Genomic DNA, 16,347 nt, shown 5'->3' on the forward strand with positions numbered 1-16,347 from the left:
AAAATCACTTCGAGGGAACCCATAGGCCACTGGATGTGTGGCTGGTTCAGTTTAGCTCACGGACTCCTGGGCATAATCCTCACACCCAGTGAGATTTACAAAAATTCCAGATCATAGATCCGAAGAGATCTCTTGTGTTCTCTCTCCCTCTCTCATACACGCAAGCATGCATGCAGTATCCCCTCCCACCCCGGCAACCATGGTTCCCGACCTTAATCACAGCAGGAGAGACCTGGCTCCAAGAATGACATCATGAGCTGTCAGAGAAGCTGACCTTGAGCTAGATACAGCCGTGGGCAAACTATGGCCCGCGGGCCGGATCCGGCCCGTTTGAAATGAATAAAACTGTTGAAATAAAAGACCGTACCCTTTTATGTAATGATGTTTACTTTGAATTTATATTAGTTCACACAAACACTCCATCCATGCTTTTGTTCCGGCCCTCCGGTCCAGTTTAAGAACCCATTGTGTCAAAAAGTTTGCCCACCCCTGAGCTAGAAGCACTGGCCAGGCTCATACACAGGGGCTGAACATCATTAAATCTGGAAAACTAATGGCTTTAGAGAAAGTACAACCCTTCTTATATATATACATATCCTCAAACTGAGCCAAAACGACAGTGGAAGATGGAAAACATTGTGCATGAAAATGTTCTTACTCCGACAGAGTTAAGTATCATTAAAAGATAAATACCATATTATCTCACTCTTATGTGGCATCCAATGGACAGATTAAACGGACACAAAACAGAACCGGAGGGAAGGGGTGGGAGTAGGGAACTGGCCAACGGACGCCGACAACAGAATGGTGAAGACCAGGGGAGGGGAGGCGGGGGCTGGGTGGTGGTGGGCAAAGAGGGGTAGGATGGGGGACATCTGCAATACTGCCAAAACAATAAATAAATAAGCACGATGCATGCCTCACAAGCCAGACGCTTCATGAACTGCCAGCTGACAAGCACTCTTGGCAATCCACCAGGTCCGGTCCTCCTTTGCCTGCAAGTAGCCAGGTGGTCTTCACTAGCAGGTGGGGAAGATGCAGCAAAAACTGTGACATTCATCCTGTAACTCAGCTGGGTTATAATTATCTTGGGTCAAATAATGATGATTTCTAAGGCCCCTTTTTAATCTAGCAATCCTACATGTGTGTGCTCAACTTTTCTAAAATGTGAATTTTTTCCTTATGAAAATAATTGCCCTTGCCCTGGCTGTTATGTCTAAGTGGTTAGAGCATCTCCCCGAGGACTGGAGGGTCATGGGTTCAATTCCCAGTCAGGTGCACATACTTGGGTTGCAGGTTGATCTTGGCCCCCAAAGGGCATGCACGGGAGGCAACCAATCCATTTCTCTCACACTGACGTTTTTCTCTCTCCTTCCCTCCCACCCCTCCTCTCTAAAAATCAAGCAGAAAAATATCCTCAGATGGATTAACAAAAAACACAAAATTGACCTTTGTCCTTACATATAGCTTGTCAAATTTTGCTCCATTCAAGGGTTGGGTCAGACACAGCCCATAGACAGCTGACATAAGATCTGCATATTTAGTATTTACAACTAGAGGACCCAGCAGGCCACCCAGCCATTGTCCTAATGGACCACAGGCACCTTCAGTTGTCTTTAGGGGCCAATTACATTTTTGTCTCTAGAAAGTAAATGTATTAAGAGCGGAAAGAACCCCACCTCTACATAGAAAATAAAGTTTTAGCCCTGGCTGGGTGGCTCAACTGGTGGAGCATTGTCCCGTACACCAAAAGGTTTCAGGTTCAATCCCCAGTCGCAGCACGTACCAGAGGCAACTGACCCATGTTTCTCTCCCACATTGGTGTTTCTTTCTCTCTCTACCCCTTCCTCTCTCTCTAACACATCCTTGGGCGAGGATTAAAAATAATAACAAAAATTAAGTTTTATTTTGAAAGGTAAAAATTTATACATCCTTATAAAAGAAGTGGTAACATTTTAACAAATATAAAATATCACAGAATGCAAATCACAGTTTGGAGCTCCAAGATTCAAGTGTTGTAGCCCAGTGAGTAAAATGTGGTCAGTTTTAAGATAAAAATTCCTCCTCTGGATCTCCTGTTCTCCATCAAGGCTTTCTTTCTCACATCATCTCACACAGTAGGATAGCTGGCCGCGGTGGCGATTCCACAGTGGTTGTTCCGGTCCTTGGCCATCTTTATGTAGCCATTCTGGCCCCAACCTTCACCCCAGCTGAAAGAAGAGAGGGTTTTCCATTTTATACAAATAATCAAACACATTTACTTTTATGAGCAACTATACCTACTACTGAAACAGTGCACCAGAGAGGCCCACACAGATTCAGGAAGAATCAGGAGAGGCGGTTCTAGTTCTTGGCTGAGCTCTAAGCCTGCACAGAACTTCTCTCCCCAAACCTTTCACAGAGCTGCAAAATTAGAGAAGACAAGGAAACTGGTGGGGCCAGATGTGTTTCGAATTAAGAAAATTTTCAAATTTAGAAATGTAATGGCACAAAAACTATATCGATTCTCCGAGCTCAGGGAGAATCTTCACGTTATAATCACATTCGTATGCTGTGTTCCGTAAGTGGGATAAAGACTTCTGGAATGTCGGCAGGGGTCTTCATCCCATGTAAGGGACACACAGGCATATGAACGTGTGATCATGTCATTAAGTTTCGGCCCTTGCGGATTTTGCTCAGTGGTTAAGAGCATCACCCCAGGAGTTCCATCCTGGTCAAGGGCACGTACCTCGGTTGCAGGCGGGTGTGGGAGGCAACCAATCATTGTGTCTCTCACATATCAATATTTCTTTCTTTGTCTCTCCCCCTCCCTTCCACTCTCTCTAAAAAATCAATGCAGCCCTAGCCAGTTTGGCTCAATGGATAGAGTGTCGGCCTGCAGACTGAAGGGTTCTGGGTTCAATTCCAGTCAAGGTCACATGCCTGGGTTGCAGGCTCAATCCCAGTAGGGGGCATGCAGGTGGCAGCCAATCGATGATTCTCTTCCATCACTGAATGATTCCCTTTCATCTATCTCTCTCCCCCTCTCCCTTCCTCTCGGAAATCAATAAAAATATTTTTAAAAATAAAATTTAAAAATCAATGCAAGAAAAAAAATCCTCCAGTGAGGCTTATCAAAAAAATAAAATAAACAGGACTATAGAAAAGAAAAAAAAAAGACTTCTGGAATTTCAGAAGTGTGCTCAAGAGTTTGAAGACCTGTATCCAAATACTGATTCCAAAAACGTCTCCCTTTTCAAATGTAAGTATTTTTAGCAGTTTATACCTGTTCTTGACAATCCAATATTTATTGTTACTTGAGTCTTCTCCTTCAAAGCCATAGCCAACCACCAGAACGCCATGATCTAGATCCACGCTGCTGCAGCGCCGCTCATAATAAACGCCTGGGAAAGTAACACTCGATATTGGGATGAGGACCTCCAAGAGCAGGTGACAGTAACCCCGCAGATCAACTACAGTAAGGAAGCATCTCAAAATCCAGCTAAATGACATAAAACCAAGTACGATTTGAAAACAAGATCTTTTTTTTTTTTTTTAAATCTAGGCTAGGGACTCATCTAATACTAGCAGGAATCTGAATTGGCATAATCTCTTTTGTAAACAATGGGTCAGTCAGGAGGCATAAAGACACTCTGGAAGCCTTCTCATTCTACTTTTAGGATGTCAGTCTTGGGAAATAGCACAGAACACAGAATTACTTGAGTCAAAGGATCTCTATAGCTTTGATTACAACAGTAAAATTCTTTGGAAAATTTTAAAGTCCTAACAATTGGAAAAAGGTAAAGTATATTAAGCTATACCAATCAAATTATGTAGCCACTTAAATATATTTACAAAGTGCTTAAAATCATGAGGATACAGCTCAAGTAATGTCAAATGGAAGCACCTGGGAAAGATATTGTGTGTGCACAATGAACAATGCTAAATCCACACACCCAGAAAGTATGCAAACAAAGAGTGAATCTTGCTTTGGGTCACGGTGGTTTTCCAGTTCTTCTGCCTAAATTTCTACACAGACAATGCTTACCATCTTCATAGAACTGGAAGCTAAGATGGCTTGCATCTATAGCCACCGAGATGGGCCCCACGGTTGCCACTGCCTTCATGAGGGCACTCTCCTGCCCAGGGACGTCCACGAAGCCAGTGTCATTGGCAACAGAGTCCTCGGGCCTGTATCTGCAGGGTCCAACCTTTAAAGGTCAAGGGGAAGAGATCTGGTTACTAACCCACCTCCCGGGAAGCATGAGTTTCAGGCAGGAGGCAGCTTCATGATTTCCAGGTTAGGTCTGTGAAATGCTACTGGCTGTTTGGAAAATGGAAAACTAGCTGGTGTCTATTCATTGAGACGCTGTCGGTCTATCTCTCCATAAGAAGTGTTTCACTATGAAGAAAAAGTGCTGTATTTAGAATGGTATGTATGTCTCCATGTAACACAGAAATAAGAACTGTGAACAACCCAAACAGAACTGTGCAAGGCTGATATACTTTGATGGAAGTTCTGATGGTTTACATATATATACACTCTATAATCCAAAATATGAATTCTAAAAATAATTTTTTAAATATGAATTCTAAATATGGCATCTGTTTTCTTTAAGGTGTTCAACTTTCAAAAGAAATAACATAAAGGTAAGAGCTTTGCTTACCGTTGCTTGATATGGATAGGACTGCTCTGAGTCCAGGCCGCCGTTGGACTTCACATACTGGAAAGCATTATCCATGAGGCCACCATTGCAGCCCTTATTGCCTTGAGCCTGAGAGCAGTCCACGAGGTTCTGCTCACTCAGGGAGATAAGTCTGCCAGTTTTCCGGAACATCTGTCCCTCAAGGGCACCAGTTGCACTAAATGCCCAACAAGAACCACAGTGACCCTGAAAACAATATAGAAGCTCTCAGTCTACAGAACAAATAGCAAGATTTTGACAACTTTGCCAACAATGTGTAAACTCTTAAAAATTAGTGAAACACACATTGTCCCACAGTCTACCACAGCCATGACGCCAACTCCTTGTGGCTTTAACTCTTGGAGAGAGACCTGCTGAGTACTGTCATACCTGGTTCTTCACGGGAGTTACATAGCCTTCTTTTCGCCAATCCACCATTTGGGGGATTTCAGCAATGTAAGGTTCCCGGAACACTCTCCTTTTCTTGCACATCTGGTTTTGATGGCCATTCATCACCTGCGTGAATTCTTCGTTGGTCTTCAAAGAAAAAGAAGTAGAATGTTGTCAAGCAAGGGATTATTTCGGCATAGTACTGAGTGAGGAGAGGAAGCACAAGGTAAGCCTCCCAAGCCACACTCACCATGTCACCAAAAGCATTCATTGCCAAGGTGAAGCTCTGCCTCCCTAGGTTGTATTCTTGGTTGTGCAGGTCAATCATTTTCATATTCTTCTCCCACACTGTTCTCCTCCATCCTTCTTCATTCTAGAGGCAAACATAGAACCAACCTATCCTCTTGATTTCTATTGAAAACCAAGTCACCTTCACCAATGGGTTTGCAGAAGAGAAACCATGGCGAGGAAAGGTTTCTACTTGTTCTCCAGCACGCACACACCAGGGCGGTTTGCCCATATTGTGCTCAGTAACGGGTGTCATGCAGTCATTGCCTTGGGAAGAGCCAGCCTCAAGAGCAGTGGTTCTCAGCTGAAACCGGTTTGGCTCAGTGGATAGAGCGTCGGCCTGCGGACTGAAAGGTCCCAGGTTCGATTCTGGTCAAGGGCATGTACCTGGGTTGCGGGCATATCCCCAGTAGGAGATGTGCAGGAGGCAGCTGATCGATGTTTCTCTCTCATCGATGTTTCTAGCTCTCTATCTCTCTCCCTTCCTTTCTGTAAAAAATCAATAAAATATATTAAAAAAAAAAAAAAAGAGCAGTGGTTCTCAACCTTCTGGCCCTTTAAATACAGTTCCTCATGTTGTGACCCAACCATAAAATTATTTTCGTTGCTACTTCATAACTGTAATGTTGCTACTGTTATGAATCATAATGTAAATATCTGCTTTGCAGGATGGTCTTGGGCGACCCCTGTGAAAGGGTCGTTCGACCGCCATAGGGGTCGCGGCCCACAAGTTGAGAACCACTGCTCGAGATGCTACTGTCTGCCCTAGGTGGTTTGGCTCAGTGGATAGAGCATAGACCTGGGGACTGAAGGGTCCCAGGTTCAATTCCAGTCAAGGGGTTCATATTCCCAGGTTGCAGGCTCCATCCCCCGTAGGGGATGTGCAGGAGGCAGCCAATCAATGATTCTCTCTCATCATTGATATTTCTCTCTCTCTCCCTTCCTCTCTGAAATTAATAAAAAATATTTTTTTCCTAAATATATTTTTATTGATGTTTTTACAGAGAGGAAGGGAGAGGGATAGAGTTAGAAAGATTAATGAGAGAAAATCGATCAGCTGCCTCCTGCACGCCCCCTACTGGGGATTGAGCCTGCAACCAAGGTACATGCCCTAGACCAGAATCGAACCCGGAATTAAACCCAGGACCTTTTCGTCCACAGCCCGACACTCTATCCACTGAGCCAAACCAGTCAGGACAATAAAATTATATATATTTTTTAAAGCGACTTTCTGCTATAAACTCCCAGAAGCCTGGACCATTCTCTGAGGGGTCCCTCTGGGTAATTTCAGATGGTACCAACCGAGCCATATAGCTTTCTGTGTGTTGCCTTCCACCGGTGCCATTGTGCCTCTAAACTTCCATCAAGTTTTGGAGCAGCTGAAGCTACTCCTAAGTAAAGGGCAATCAAGAAGAATGAAGGATTCATGTTTCAAAACCTAGGGAGGGAAAAGAAAGCAGTATCTGATTACACCAATCCTCCTAGAAAGCCATCCTACCTTCTTGAGACGTTGCAGCCTCCGGGTGTAAAAAATGGATGTATCCTCCCAAGTATGGATCCCTCCCAAGGGCCGTGGAGGGAGGCTAAGCCTGTGGGTGGAGAAAAACAGCCCAGAGACCCCACTCCCGCACCGGCGCGGGGACAGACTCTCCCGACGCTCAGAGCACCGCTGGGGCCGGGCCTGGGGGTGCGGCCGGCTCCCCGCTCCCCACAAGCCCACCGACCGCGGCCATGAGCGCAGGGAGCCCAGCAGACGGAGGTCAGGCTGCCTTGCCCGCCACGCCAGGACCCGGGACGGTGCCTCCTGGAACTCCCGAGCCCTCCACCGCAAGGCTGGTTCCCGGGGCGGCCCGGGACGCTCACCTTCAGGGGGCAGCCGAGCAGGTGCAGTCAGCACGTGCGCTTCCAGGAGCTCCGACGGCTGGGGCTCCGCGGCAGCGGATTTAAAACCTCGGGAATTCGGCCCGAGCGGCCCGCCCCCACACGGCCTGCCGGCGCCTCGATTGGCTGATGGGGCCAGTGGGCGGGGCCTGGGAGCGTGGAATTCCTGGCACCTGATTAGGTTCGCACCGAATCGCCCCAGGCAGATCCTAGGGACCCAGGTGTGGACGGAGGCTGAGGCGAGAGGGGGGCCCAGGGGCTGCGCTGGGGAGCTCAGCGCCTCCCTGGGAGCCGGGTCACCCATCACCCCGAATTCATGAGCTCAGCACGTGGTTCACGGAAGAAGCGTGTGGGGAGCTCCAGGTGCTGTTTCAGCGTCCCCTGCCTGTCCTGACATCTCCCCGAGGGCTGAGGACCCGACAATCTGGCGAGTGATTCCCGCTGATCACACAGTGAAGGCCGGCAGGGTGCGAGAAGGCAGAGCCCACGGGCAGATGCGTTATCAGGGTGTCAGGAGGGTGCAGCTGGGCTGATGAACAGTCTGGAAGGGTAGGCAGCACCCAAATCACTGGCCTCAAGGGCGGGCGCGGGCGGGTTCTCCTGTGAAGGCCTGGCATCTTGTAAGGCTCCTTTCCTGCCTTCCCGTCAGGAGTCTTCTTCCCTCCCAAGCCTTTCTCAAAACCGACAGGAAGGAGTTATTGACCAAAGAATTTCATTTAACAGAAGGAAGAGGAAAGGCTGAAAGATGACGCTACTTTTACCTCCCCATTCTGGGTTACGGATTGTCTTCCTCAATGTGCTTTTCCTGAGATTTCGTTTAAGAAATTTCCTTAAATGACATTTACTTCAGTGATTTTTACTCTAACCTGTATTTGGTGTCAGGATTTAAATGAATCTGTGAAAACGTTTTAAATAAAGAAAATATATTAAGTGTTAATGTACATAATTAAGGAGTCCTTAGAAACACTGTACGTTTTCCTTTTTTATTACATAAACAAACTCATTGTTGAAAATACCTCTTAAAAAATGTACATACTGCCCGTAACCGATTTGGCTCAGTAGACAGAGCGTCGGCCTGCGGACTGAAAGGTCCCAGGTTAGATCCCCGTCAAGGCCATGTACCTGGGTTGCGGGCACATCCCCAGTAGGGAGTGTGCAAAAGGCAGCTGATCGATATTTCTCTCTCATCGATATTTCTAACTCTCTATCCCTCTCCTTTCCTCTCTGTAAAAAATCAATAAAATATATTTTTAAAAAATATATACATCCTTGCCCTTGCCGGTTTGCTCTCAGACTGAAGGGTCCCAGGTTGGATTCCGGTCAAGAGCATGTACCTCAGTTGCAGGCTTGATCCCCAGTCCTTGCCCAGGGCACATATGGGGGGCAACCAATTGATGTGTCTCTCTCATATCAATGTTTCTCTCTCTGTCTCTCCCCCTCCCTCCCACTCTCTAATAAAAATCAATGGAAAAATATCCCAGGAGAGGATTAACAACAACAAATATATATATCATATATATATATCATTACCTCATGTTCCTTTCCACATCACCTTTTTCTATGCATGCTTTAAATTCTTTTGATAAAGATGGAGTCACGGTCCATGTGAATTTATAAACTAATTTCTATTTAGCATTAAATTGGTAAACCTAAAAGCACAATCAGATGCATAATCTTTTTTTACTGTGATGATACGTATGTAACAAAATATCTATTTTAACTATTTTTAAGTGTAGAGTTTAGTGGCATTAAGTTCATTCACATTGTTGTCCAGCCATCACCACTGTCCATGTTCAGAACTTTTCATCTTCCCAAACTGAAACTCTATACTCACTGAACAATAACTCTGCATTCCTCCCTCCCCCAGCCCCTGGCAACATACATTCTACTTCCTGTCTCTATAAATATGACTACTGTACTCTATTATTGACAAAAGGAACGTCCAAAACTGTAGAGAACTTCCCTGAGTTTATTTGAACCAAACTGACCATGTATGCCACGCAGCAAGATCTGAAATGCTCCAGAGAGTAACAGTTTTGCAGTTGTTGTTTTTAATCCTCACCTGAGGACATTTTTATTGATTTGAGAAACAGGAAACATCAATGCGAGAAACATCTATCGGTTTTCTCCCATACACGCCCAGACTGGGCATGGAACCCACAACCTGGGTATGTACCCTGACCAGAAATGGATCCCACAGCCCTAGGGTGCACTGGCAGGGATAGGATTACAGGACGGTTAAGATTTTGTGCTCTCTTGAGGGCTAATACCCCCTTTGAGAGGTATTGCTTCTGGCATTTCAAAGGTGTGTAACCTAGGAACACGAGAACATGCACAGGGTGGGCTTAAAACCTTTCACCAAAGAAATTATAGGCCTCGGGCATGACTGCCCACCTTGATCTGCACAGTTAGGGATTTTTGATCAGATCACCCTTTTTTTCCCCCTTCACACTGGGTACCTCATATAAGTGGGATTACGTAATATTTGTCCTTTTGTGCCTTGCTATTTCATTTAATGTAATATTTTCAAGGTTCATCCATGGTGTAGCATGTGTCAGAATTTTCTTTTCTTAAAGGTGAATTCCATTGTATGAATGTACCATGTTTAGTTTAGAGAAACAAAAATTCATGCCTGAATAGACATGTGAGTTATGTCCACATTTTACTATTTTGAATAATGCTGCTGCAATTGACCGTGTAGTACAAATGTTTGAGGTCCTGTTTACAATTCTGTGTATATGTACATATTAAAAAATAGAATTGCTAGATATGATAATTCTATGTTTAATCTTTTTCTATGTTTTCCTCAGAGGCTGCACCATTTTAGATTTTTACCAGCACTGCACGGGGTTGCCATCTGATATGATTTGCAAACATTTTTTCAAATTCTGTGAGTTGCCTTTGCACTGTATTGGTAATGTCTTTTAATGCACAAATGTTTTTTAATTTCTTTTTTAAAATTATATTTTATTGGTTTTTTACAGAGAAGAAGGGAGAGGGATAGAGTTAGAAACATCGATGAGAGAGAAACATGGATCAACTGCCTCCTGCACACCCCCTGCTGGGGATGTGCCCTCAACCAAGGTACATGCCCTTGACAAAATTGAACCTGGGATCCTTCAGTCCGCAGGCTGACGCTCTATCCACTGAGCCAAACCGGCTAGAGGGCAATGTTTTATAATTTCAATGAAGTTTGATTTGTCTATTTTTTCTTTGGTTGTTTGATGTCATATCAAAAAGATATTACTAGGTCCAATATCAATATCCAGTAAGTCTCTTCCTTTGTGTCCTCATCTAAGTTTTGTAGTTTTAGCTCTTACAGTTGGGTCTCTGATGCATTTTGTGTTAATAATTTGCACATGGTATAAAGTAAGGTTACAACTTCATTCTCCTGTATGTGGATATCTAATATCAACATTTGTTGAAAAGGCCACCCTTTCTTTATTGAATGTCCTGGCAACCCCATATCATTTTTAAAAATCAATTTATTAAAATTTTTATTTTAGTTCTGGCCATTTTGGCTTAGTGGATAGAGCATTGGCCTGTGGACTGATGGGTCCCGGGTTCGATTATGGTCTATGATACATGCTGGGGTTGCAGGCTCGATCCCCAGTGTGGGGCATACAGAAGGCAGGCGATCAATGATTCTCTTTCATCACTGATGTTTCTATCTCTCTCTCTCCCTCTCACTTCCTCTTTGAAATCAATAAAAATATATATTAAACATTTGTTTTAAGAACTTTGAGGAAATTGAAGCTCTTCTCTCTCAAACACAACTGGAGGCTGGAGCTATTTAGGTTACAAAAATATATTATATTGTAAGTAAAGTGGAGGTTTAAGAAACGCTTTTTATTACACCAAGGAGTTCAACACAATCAAGAAGTCTACTATAGGGGTTTAAAGTTGCCCTGGAGCGCAGTGGAGGGTGGGAAAACCTGTGACCTTGTGAACGCCTGCACCTGAGGCAACAGCCTGTGCAGCAGGTGCTGCTCCAAAGAATGGCACCCCCTTCGTTTTTTGGAATGTGGTACAAATGCAGTGAAGAAAGCATAGACTCCTTTTATAATAAATGGGCCCCAAATCTAAATTTTTAAAGTTTTTTTTATTGATTTGTTAGAGAGAGGGGAAGGGGGAAGGATATATAGAAAAATCAAGGAGAGAACATCAGTAGGCTACCTCTTGCACACCCCCTACTAGGGATCAAGCCATAACTCAGGCATGTGCCCTGACCAGGAATCCTCCTGTTTCCTGGGTCCATGCTCAACCGCTGAGCCACACCAGCCAGGCCCAAATCTAAAACTTGACCAAGAATCATCTAATGCCAGAGAAATATTGGAGAAGGCCATTTAAGCAAAAATTGTAACATTTATTTTCACAAAACCTGTTAAATTATGTATTAAAGACTGCATTTTGTTCTTATCTCTACTCTTCTGTGCCAGTTTCTTTGTTAGATAATTCAGATGAGTGCTATTTATTCAAATGGCCACATTTTATATAAGTGACCAGTCCTTAGCTCTGCCTTTGATAAAATACAGTTGGCAGATTTCCCTTTTTTTAAAAAAAAAAAAATGAAATATCTGAGAAAGTTTATTTTTGTGTGCATCTGTCTAGATTTCTTTTACCTGATAGAAAAACAGGATATAATTCTCTACCCCATCACTGGAAGTTTTAAACCATAGGGAAATGAACAAATCTAGTGTGGTGGTATACAAGATTCTGAAGCCACTTAACACTTCTCCCCAATATAACAGCTCCTTCAATTGGTTTTAAGTCAATGAACCAAGACTTACTTTTATAAAGCATTCTCCGGACAGCTGTCCACTGGTTTTGTGGTGTGGATTCCAGATACAATGGCATGGGTTCAAATACCAAATACACCTCTGAGCACCTGGGTAAAGGGAACAATAGCAGCATCTACCTCCCAGGGTTGGTGGAGGAGGAATAAGAGAATTCACTGAAGTGCTTGAATAGTGTCTGTCCTGTGTAGACAGCAGTGTAGCTACTGCATTATTTTTTTAGATATATTTTTATTGATTTCAGAGAGAAAGGGAGGAGATAGAAACATCCATGGTGAGAGAGAATCATTGATCAGCTGCCTCCTGCACACCCACTACTGGGGATGGAGCTCACAACCAGGGTATGTGCCCTGACCGGGAATTGAACTGTGATCTGGTTCATAGGTCGACACTCAACCACTGAGCAACACCGGCCAGGCCACTGCTGCGTTATTTTTAATCAGAGGTAACATTTTATGTAAAGGGTTCACTGGTGCTTATAAAGAATATGGGTGTAAGAAGAGTTTTGGCTTAAGAAACCTTTTGTTAAGTTTCTGTGTGTCTAAAGAAAAGTTGTCCAAACTCCTCTCTTGGTGAGAACAGGGGTAATCCCTCTCAAATATCCCCCTGAGGAGACTGCAGACACCCTGGGACTCATGGCGGCAGGAATACACCATCAGCATCCCAGAAAACCTCAAACCACGAATGAAAGTCCAAGTCCAGGTAAGCCAGCTAAAAGGGACCTTGTGTTTGTAATCAACCTTCTTAGGGGGAAATCTGTGAGATTTGGAAAGGAACAAAATCACTTAGGACTGCATTCGACTTAGGAATCCTACCAGCACCCTTTCACCTGCCCTCACAACATAGTAAGGAGGACACCTGTTGATTTATTATGTATTTCTATTCACTGCAGAGTTTTCATCATTGTCATTCTTACCTTTCAGCTGTCTCCCATTTCTCCCTATCACAGCCCAGAGAATAGTGATGAAAGCTGGGGGAGAGAACATTACCTAAAAAACACCTTTTTATTATAAAAATGTGAACAAAAAACGCTCTCCCCATCCCCAAGCCTCAGGCATTGATTAGCCCAGCTCCCTGGGCGTGGCAGGGACGAAGTGCCCAGCACCAAGGTCCCAGGGGGATTAGACGCCCAGGTAGAGAGGCAGCTGCTGAGGTCTGTGTCCCAGGGTGAGTGGCTGGGCCAGCTGCCTAAGGGACAACCTTTTTTTTTTTTTAAAAAATATATTTTATTGATTTTTTACAGAGAGGAAGGGAGAGGGATAGAGAGTTATTAACATCGATGAGAGAGAAACATCAATCAGCTGCCTCCCGCACACTCCCTGCTGGGGATGTGCCCAAAACCAAGGTACATGCCCTGACCGGAATCGAACCTGGGACCCTTCAGCCCACAAGCCGACGCTCTATCCACTGAGCCAAACCGGTCAGGTAAGGGGCAACCTTAATGAAACCTCTGCTGACCCGAGACCCTTGTATCCACACAGAGCTTCCTGAGATGATGTAGAAAATATCATCACAAACATCACTATATACTGCTGCCCTGAGGGGCTTTTTCTAATTCCCAGGCGCCCCTCACCCCCATCGTGTATACCCTGCAGTGCTTTCCAGTGCAGATAAGCCTGCTGGGAATCCCGTTAAAATGTAACTTCTGAGTCAGCGGGCGTGGGCTGGGGCCTGAGGCCCGCACGTTCCCAGGCGCCGCTGGTGCTGCCAGTGTGCAGACTGTCCTTCGAGTGGCAGAGCTTCTCCTGGCAGAGCACTCGCGCTTCCTTCCTCAGGGGTCCTTCTCTGCTGCTGTGGCATCGCAGCCGCTGGCCCGGAAGACCTGGCAGGCGATCACGAGATTTGACGCTGACAGGAAGCTCACTGCCACATGGGATTATCCTCCCCTATGTGACCCTCAAGATGGCCCAGGAGGCCCTCGGTCCTTAGGTCTGCACCGGGAGCTGCATCCGGAGGGTGCGCAGCGCCACCAGCCAGCTGAGCGCCGGGTGCAGAACGCCCCCAGCCCCGACAGAGCACTAGAGTTCCTCCAAGCACAAACCAGCAGTTTCTGCATCCTCTAATTTTGTCAGTCTTTTTAGCTTCTTCTAGAATTTGGAAGTTAGAATCGTGGGAATGTCAGTCGTGCCAGGAAGAACTGAGCTGGTCTTCAAAGTGATGCTGCATTTTCACGCTTAGGCGCTCACTGTTCAGATGAACAAATGCGTCTTCTCATAAGGGGTCTCCTGTCCTCTTTTTTGTTCCTCTCTGTTCTCGGCTCAATGAGACCTTGCCCTGGAGGGTCACTCGCCTTTGCATGTACAGCAGCGTTAACCGACGTGGTAGTTAAGAACTTTTTAGGGCTTCAGACCACAGTGGTGGTTGCAATTCTCCCCTCTCCGTGACCCCTTGTGGACATTTTCTACTATGTGCCTTTTGATGAACTGACTTTAAAGATATGTGAAGTTTTCTTTTACTATTTTCAAAATTTCCCCCAGAAAAATCTTCATCTGTCAGTAAGAGAGCTTTGTTTAGAGGTGGTTTTGGAGAGAGACACAGAACATTTCTAATTTGAATACAATTAAATCTATTTTCAAGGAAAATTCTTTTACTTTGGAATTTAATTCTGTTGTGTGTGTGGCTATAGTTTTGGTATATTTAGAGCAGAGTGAACCTTAGACTGCAGCTTCCCGAAGCCCAGTTGACCTCCAATTTCTCCTGATTTTACAAGCAATTAGATCAGTGCTATGCAGGTAAAATCCAAGTGTTGAGGAACCAACCTGATCTCTGCCCTGTTTGGGAGCAGACACGAATGCAGCAGTAGCAGTCATGTAAGGATGTTGAGCTGATCATAATTTTTTGTTTTGTTTTGTTAATCCTCACCAGAGGATATTTTTTCCATTGATTTTTTAGAAAGTGGGAGGGGAGAGACACACACAGAGAGAAACATTGATGTGAGAGAGACAAATTGATTGGTTGCCTCCAGAATGTGCCCCGATTGAGCCTGCAACCCAGGTAACGTGTCCTTGACTAGAATGGAACCTGAGACCCTTCAGTCCTCAGGCCAATGCTCTAACCACTGAGCGACTGGCTAGGGCTGATCATAATTTTTTTTATGTCCTGTAGTTTATCTGTTCAGTTTCATCGCTGAAGTTTCAGGTCATGTCTTAGTTGCTTCTAGCTACCACAACAAAGTACAGATCAGGCGGCTCAATCATCAAAACTTCATTTTCTTGCCCTAGCTGGTTTGGCTCAGTGGATAGAGTTAGCCTGTGGACCAAAGGGTCCTGGGTTCGATTCCGGTCGAGGGCACATGCCCGGGTTTTGGGCTCGGTCCCCAGTAGGGGGCATGTAGGAGGCAGCCAATCAATGATTCTCTCTCATCATTGATGTTTCTCTCTCTCTCTCCCTCTCCCTTCCTCTCTGAAGTCAATAAAAATATATTTTAAAAAAACTTTGTTTTCTCATAGTTCTGGAGGCTAGAAGACCAAGATCAAGGTTTCAGCCAATTAATTTTCTGGTGAGAGATCTCTCCCTGGCATGCCGATGGCTACCTCTTCACTGTGTCCTCACATGGCCTTTCCTCAGTGCATACATCCAGAGGGGGAACGAACTGGCTCTCTGGTGTCTCCTCTAATAAGGGCACTAATCTTATTGAATCAAGGCCCCACCAATATGACCTCATTTAACCTTAATTACTTCCATAGGGGTCCCATCTCCAAAGAGGCACACTGGGGCTTTCACATATGAATTTGCAGTAGGAGGGGACATAAACATTCAGACCATAACAGAGTACCTTATAGATTACAAGTTAATCTCCTTGTAATAAATTTTAAATCTCAATTTTAGCACTCAGGGGATATGGCCTGGTCATCAGAACACCCAGGATTGAGTCTTATCTTCACCTCTTCCCAGATGAGAGATAAGACAGGTGTCTCTGAGGTCCTGGGATCTACTTGTGTTCATGAATAACAATCACAAGCAAACAAACAAACCCACAAACCCTGCTGTACAAAAACAGCCCGTGACCCTCAAATTAGGACCAGCCCTGTCATAAAGACGCTAAGAACGGCTGAGAAAACAGACCTCCGCCTACCTAGCTCTCCATCACTGAGCATCTGGGAGCTGTCTAGCTCCTGGATTTGGAGGTTACAGGGTAACAGATTCTTGTGGTTATGACTTCTGGAATGGGGTCCCCTCACTTCTGGATTCTCCTCCTCTACCCCCAAACACACCTTCTATCCTGTTCTTGGTCAGTGTCACATCCTTGCCCACTCCAAGGCTAAACAAATATCCCCTTTTACTAGTACTTGGTTTCTCAAGAAGGCACCGACCTCTTACTCTCCAAA

The 16,347-nt window shown here is 44.8% G+C and overlaps 1 protein-coding gene across 1 annotated transcript; it reads right to left on the minus strand.

Annotated features, from left to right (window-relative positions):
- Positions 1–373: 373 nt before the first annotated feature.
- Positions 374–7,258, minus strand: LOC308528033 (procathepsin L-like). The gene is made up of 8 exons (XM_081103501.1): positions 7,206–7,258; positions 6,645–6,780; positions 5,305–5,427; positions 5,055–5,201; positions 4,647–4,871; positions 4,028–4,190; positions 3,266–3,383; positions 374–2,210 (listed from the first exon to the last, which is right to left on the minus strand). The coding sequence occupies exons 2-8, from the start codon at positions 6,768–6,770 to the stop codon at positions 2,111–2,113; spliced, it is 1,002 nt and encodes a 333-aa protein (XP_080959627.1). The 5' UTR covers positions 6,771–6,780; positions 7,206–7,258; the 3' UTR covers positions 374–2,110.
- Positions 7,259–16,347: the final 9,089 nt, after the last annotated feature.

The sequence above is a fragment of the Myotis nattereri genome, assembly GCF_964212035.1.
Source record: "Myotis nattereri genome assembly, chromosome: 12".
NCBI classification, from domain to species: Eukaryota; Metazoa; Chordata; class Mammalia; order Chiroptera; family Vespertilionidae; genus Myotis; species Myotis nattereri.

Coding starts and splice junctions, on each gene's coding strand:
- LOC308528033 (XM_081103501.1), bottom strand. CDS start 6,770: ATGAATCCTTCATTCTTCTTGATTGCCCTTTACTTAGGAGTAGCTTCA. Junction 4,872..5,054: donor TAACTCCCGTGAAGAACCAG/GTATGACAGTAC, acceptor TATTGTTTTCAG/GGTCACTGTGGTTCTTGTTG. Junction 4,191..4,646: donor CCTATCCATATCAAGCAACG/GTAAGCAAAGCT, acceptor TGACCTTTAAAG/GTTGGACCCTGCAGATACAG.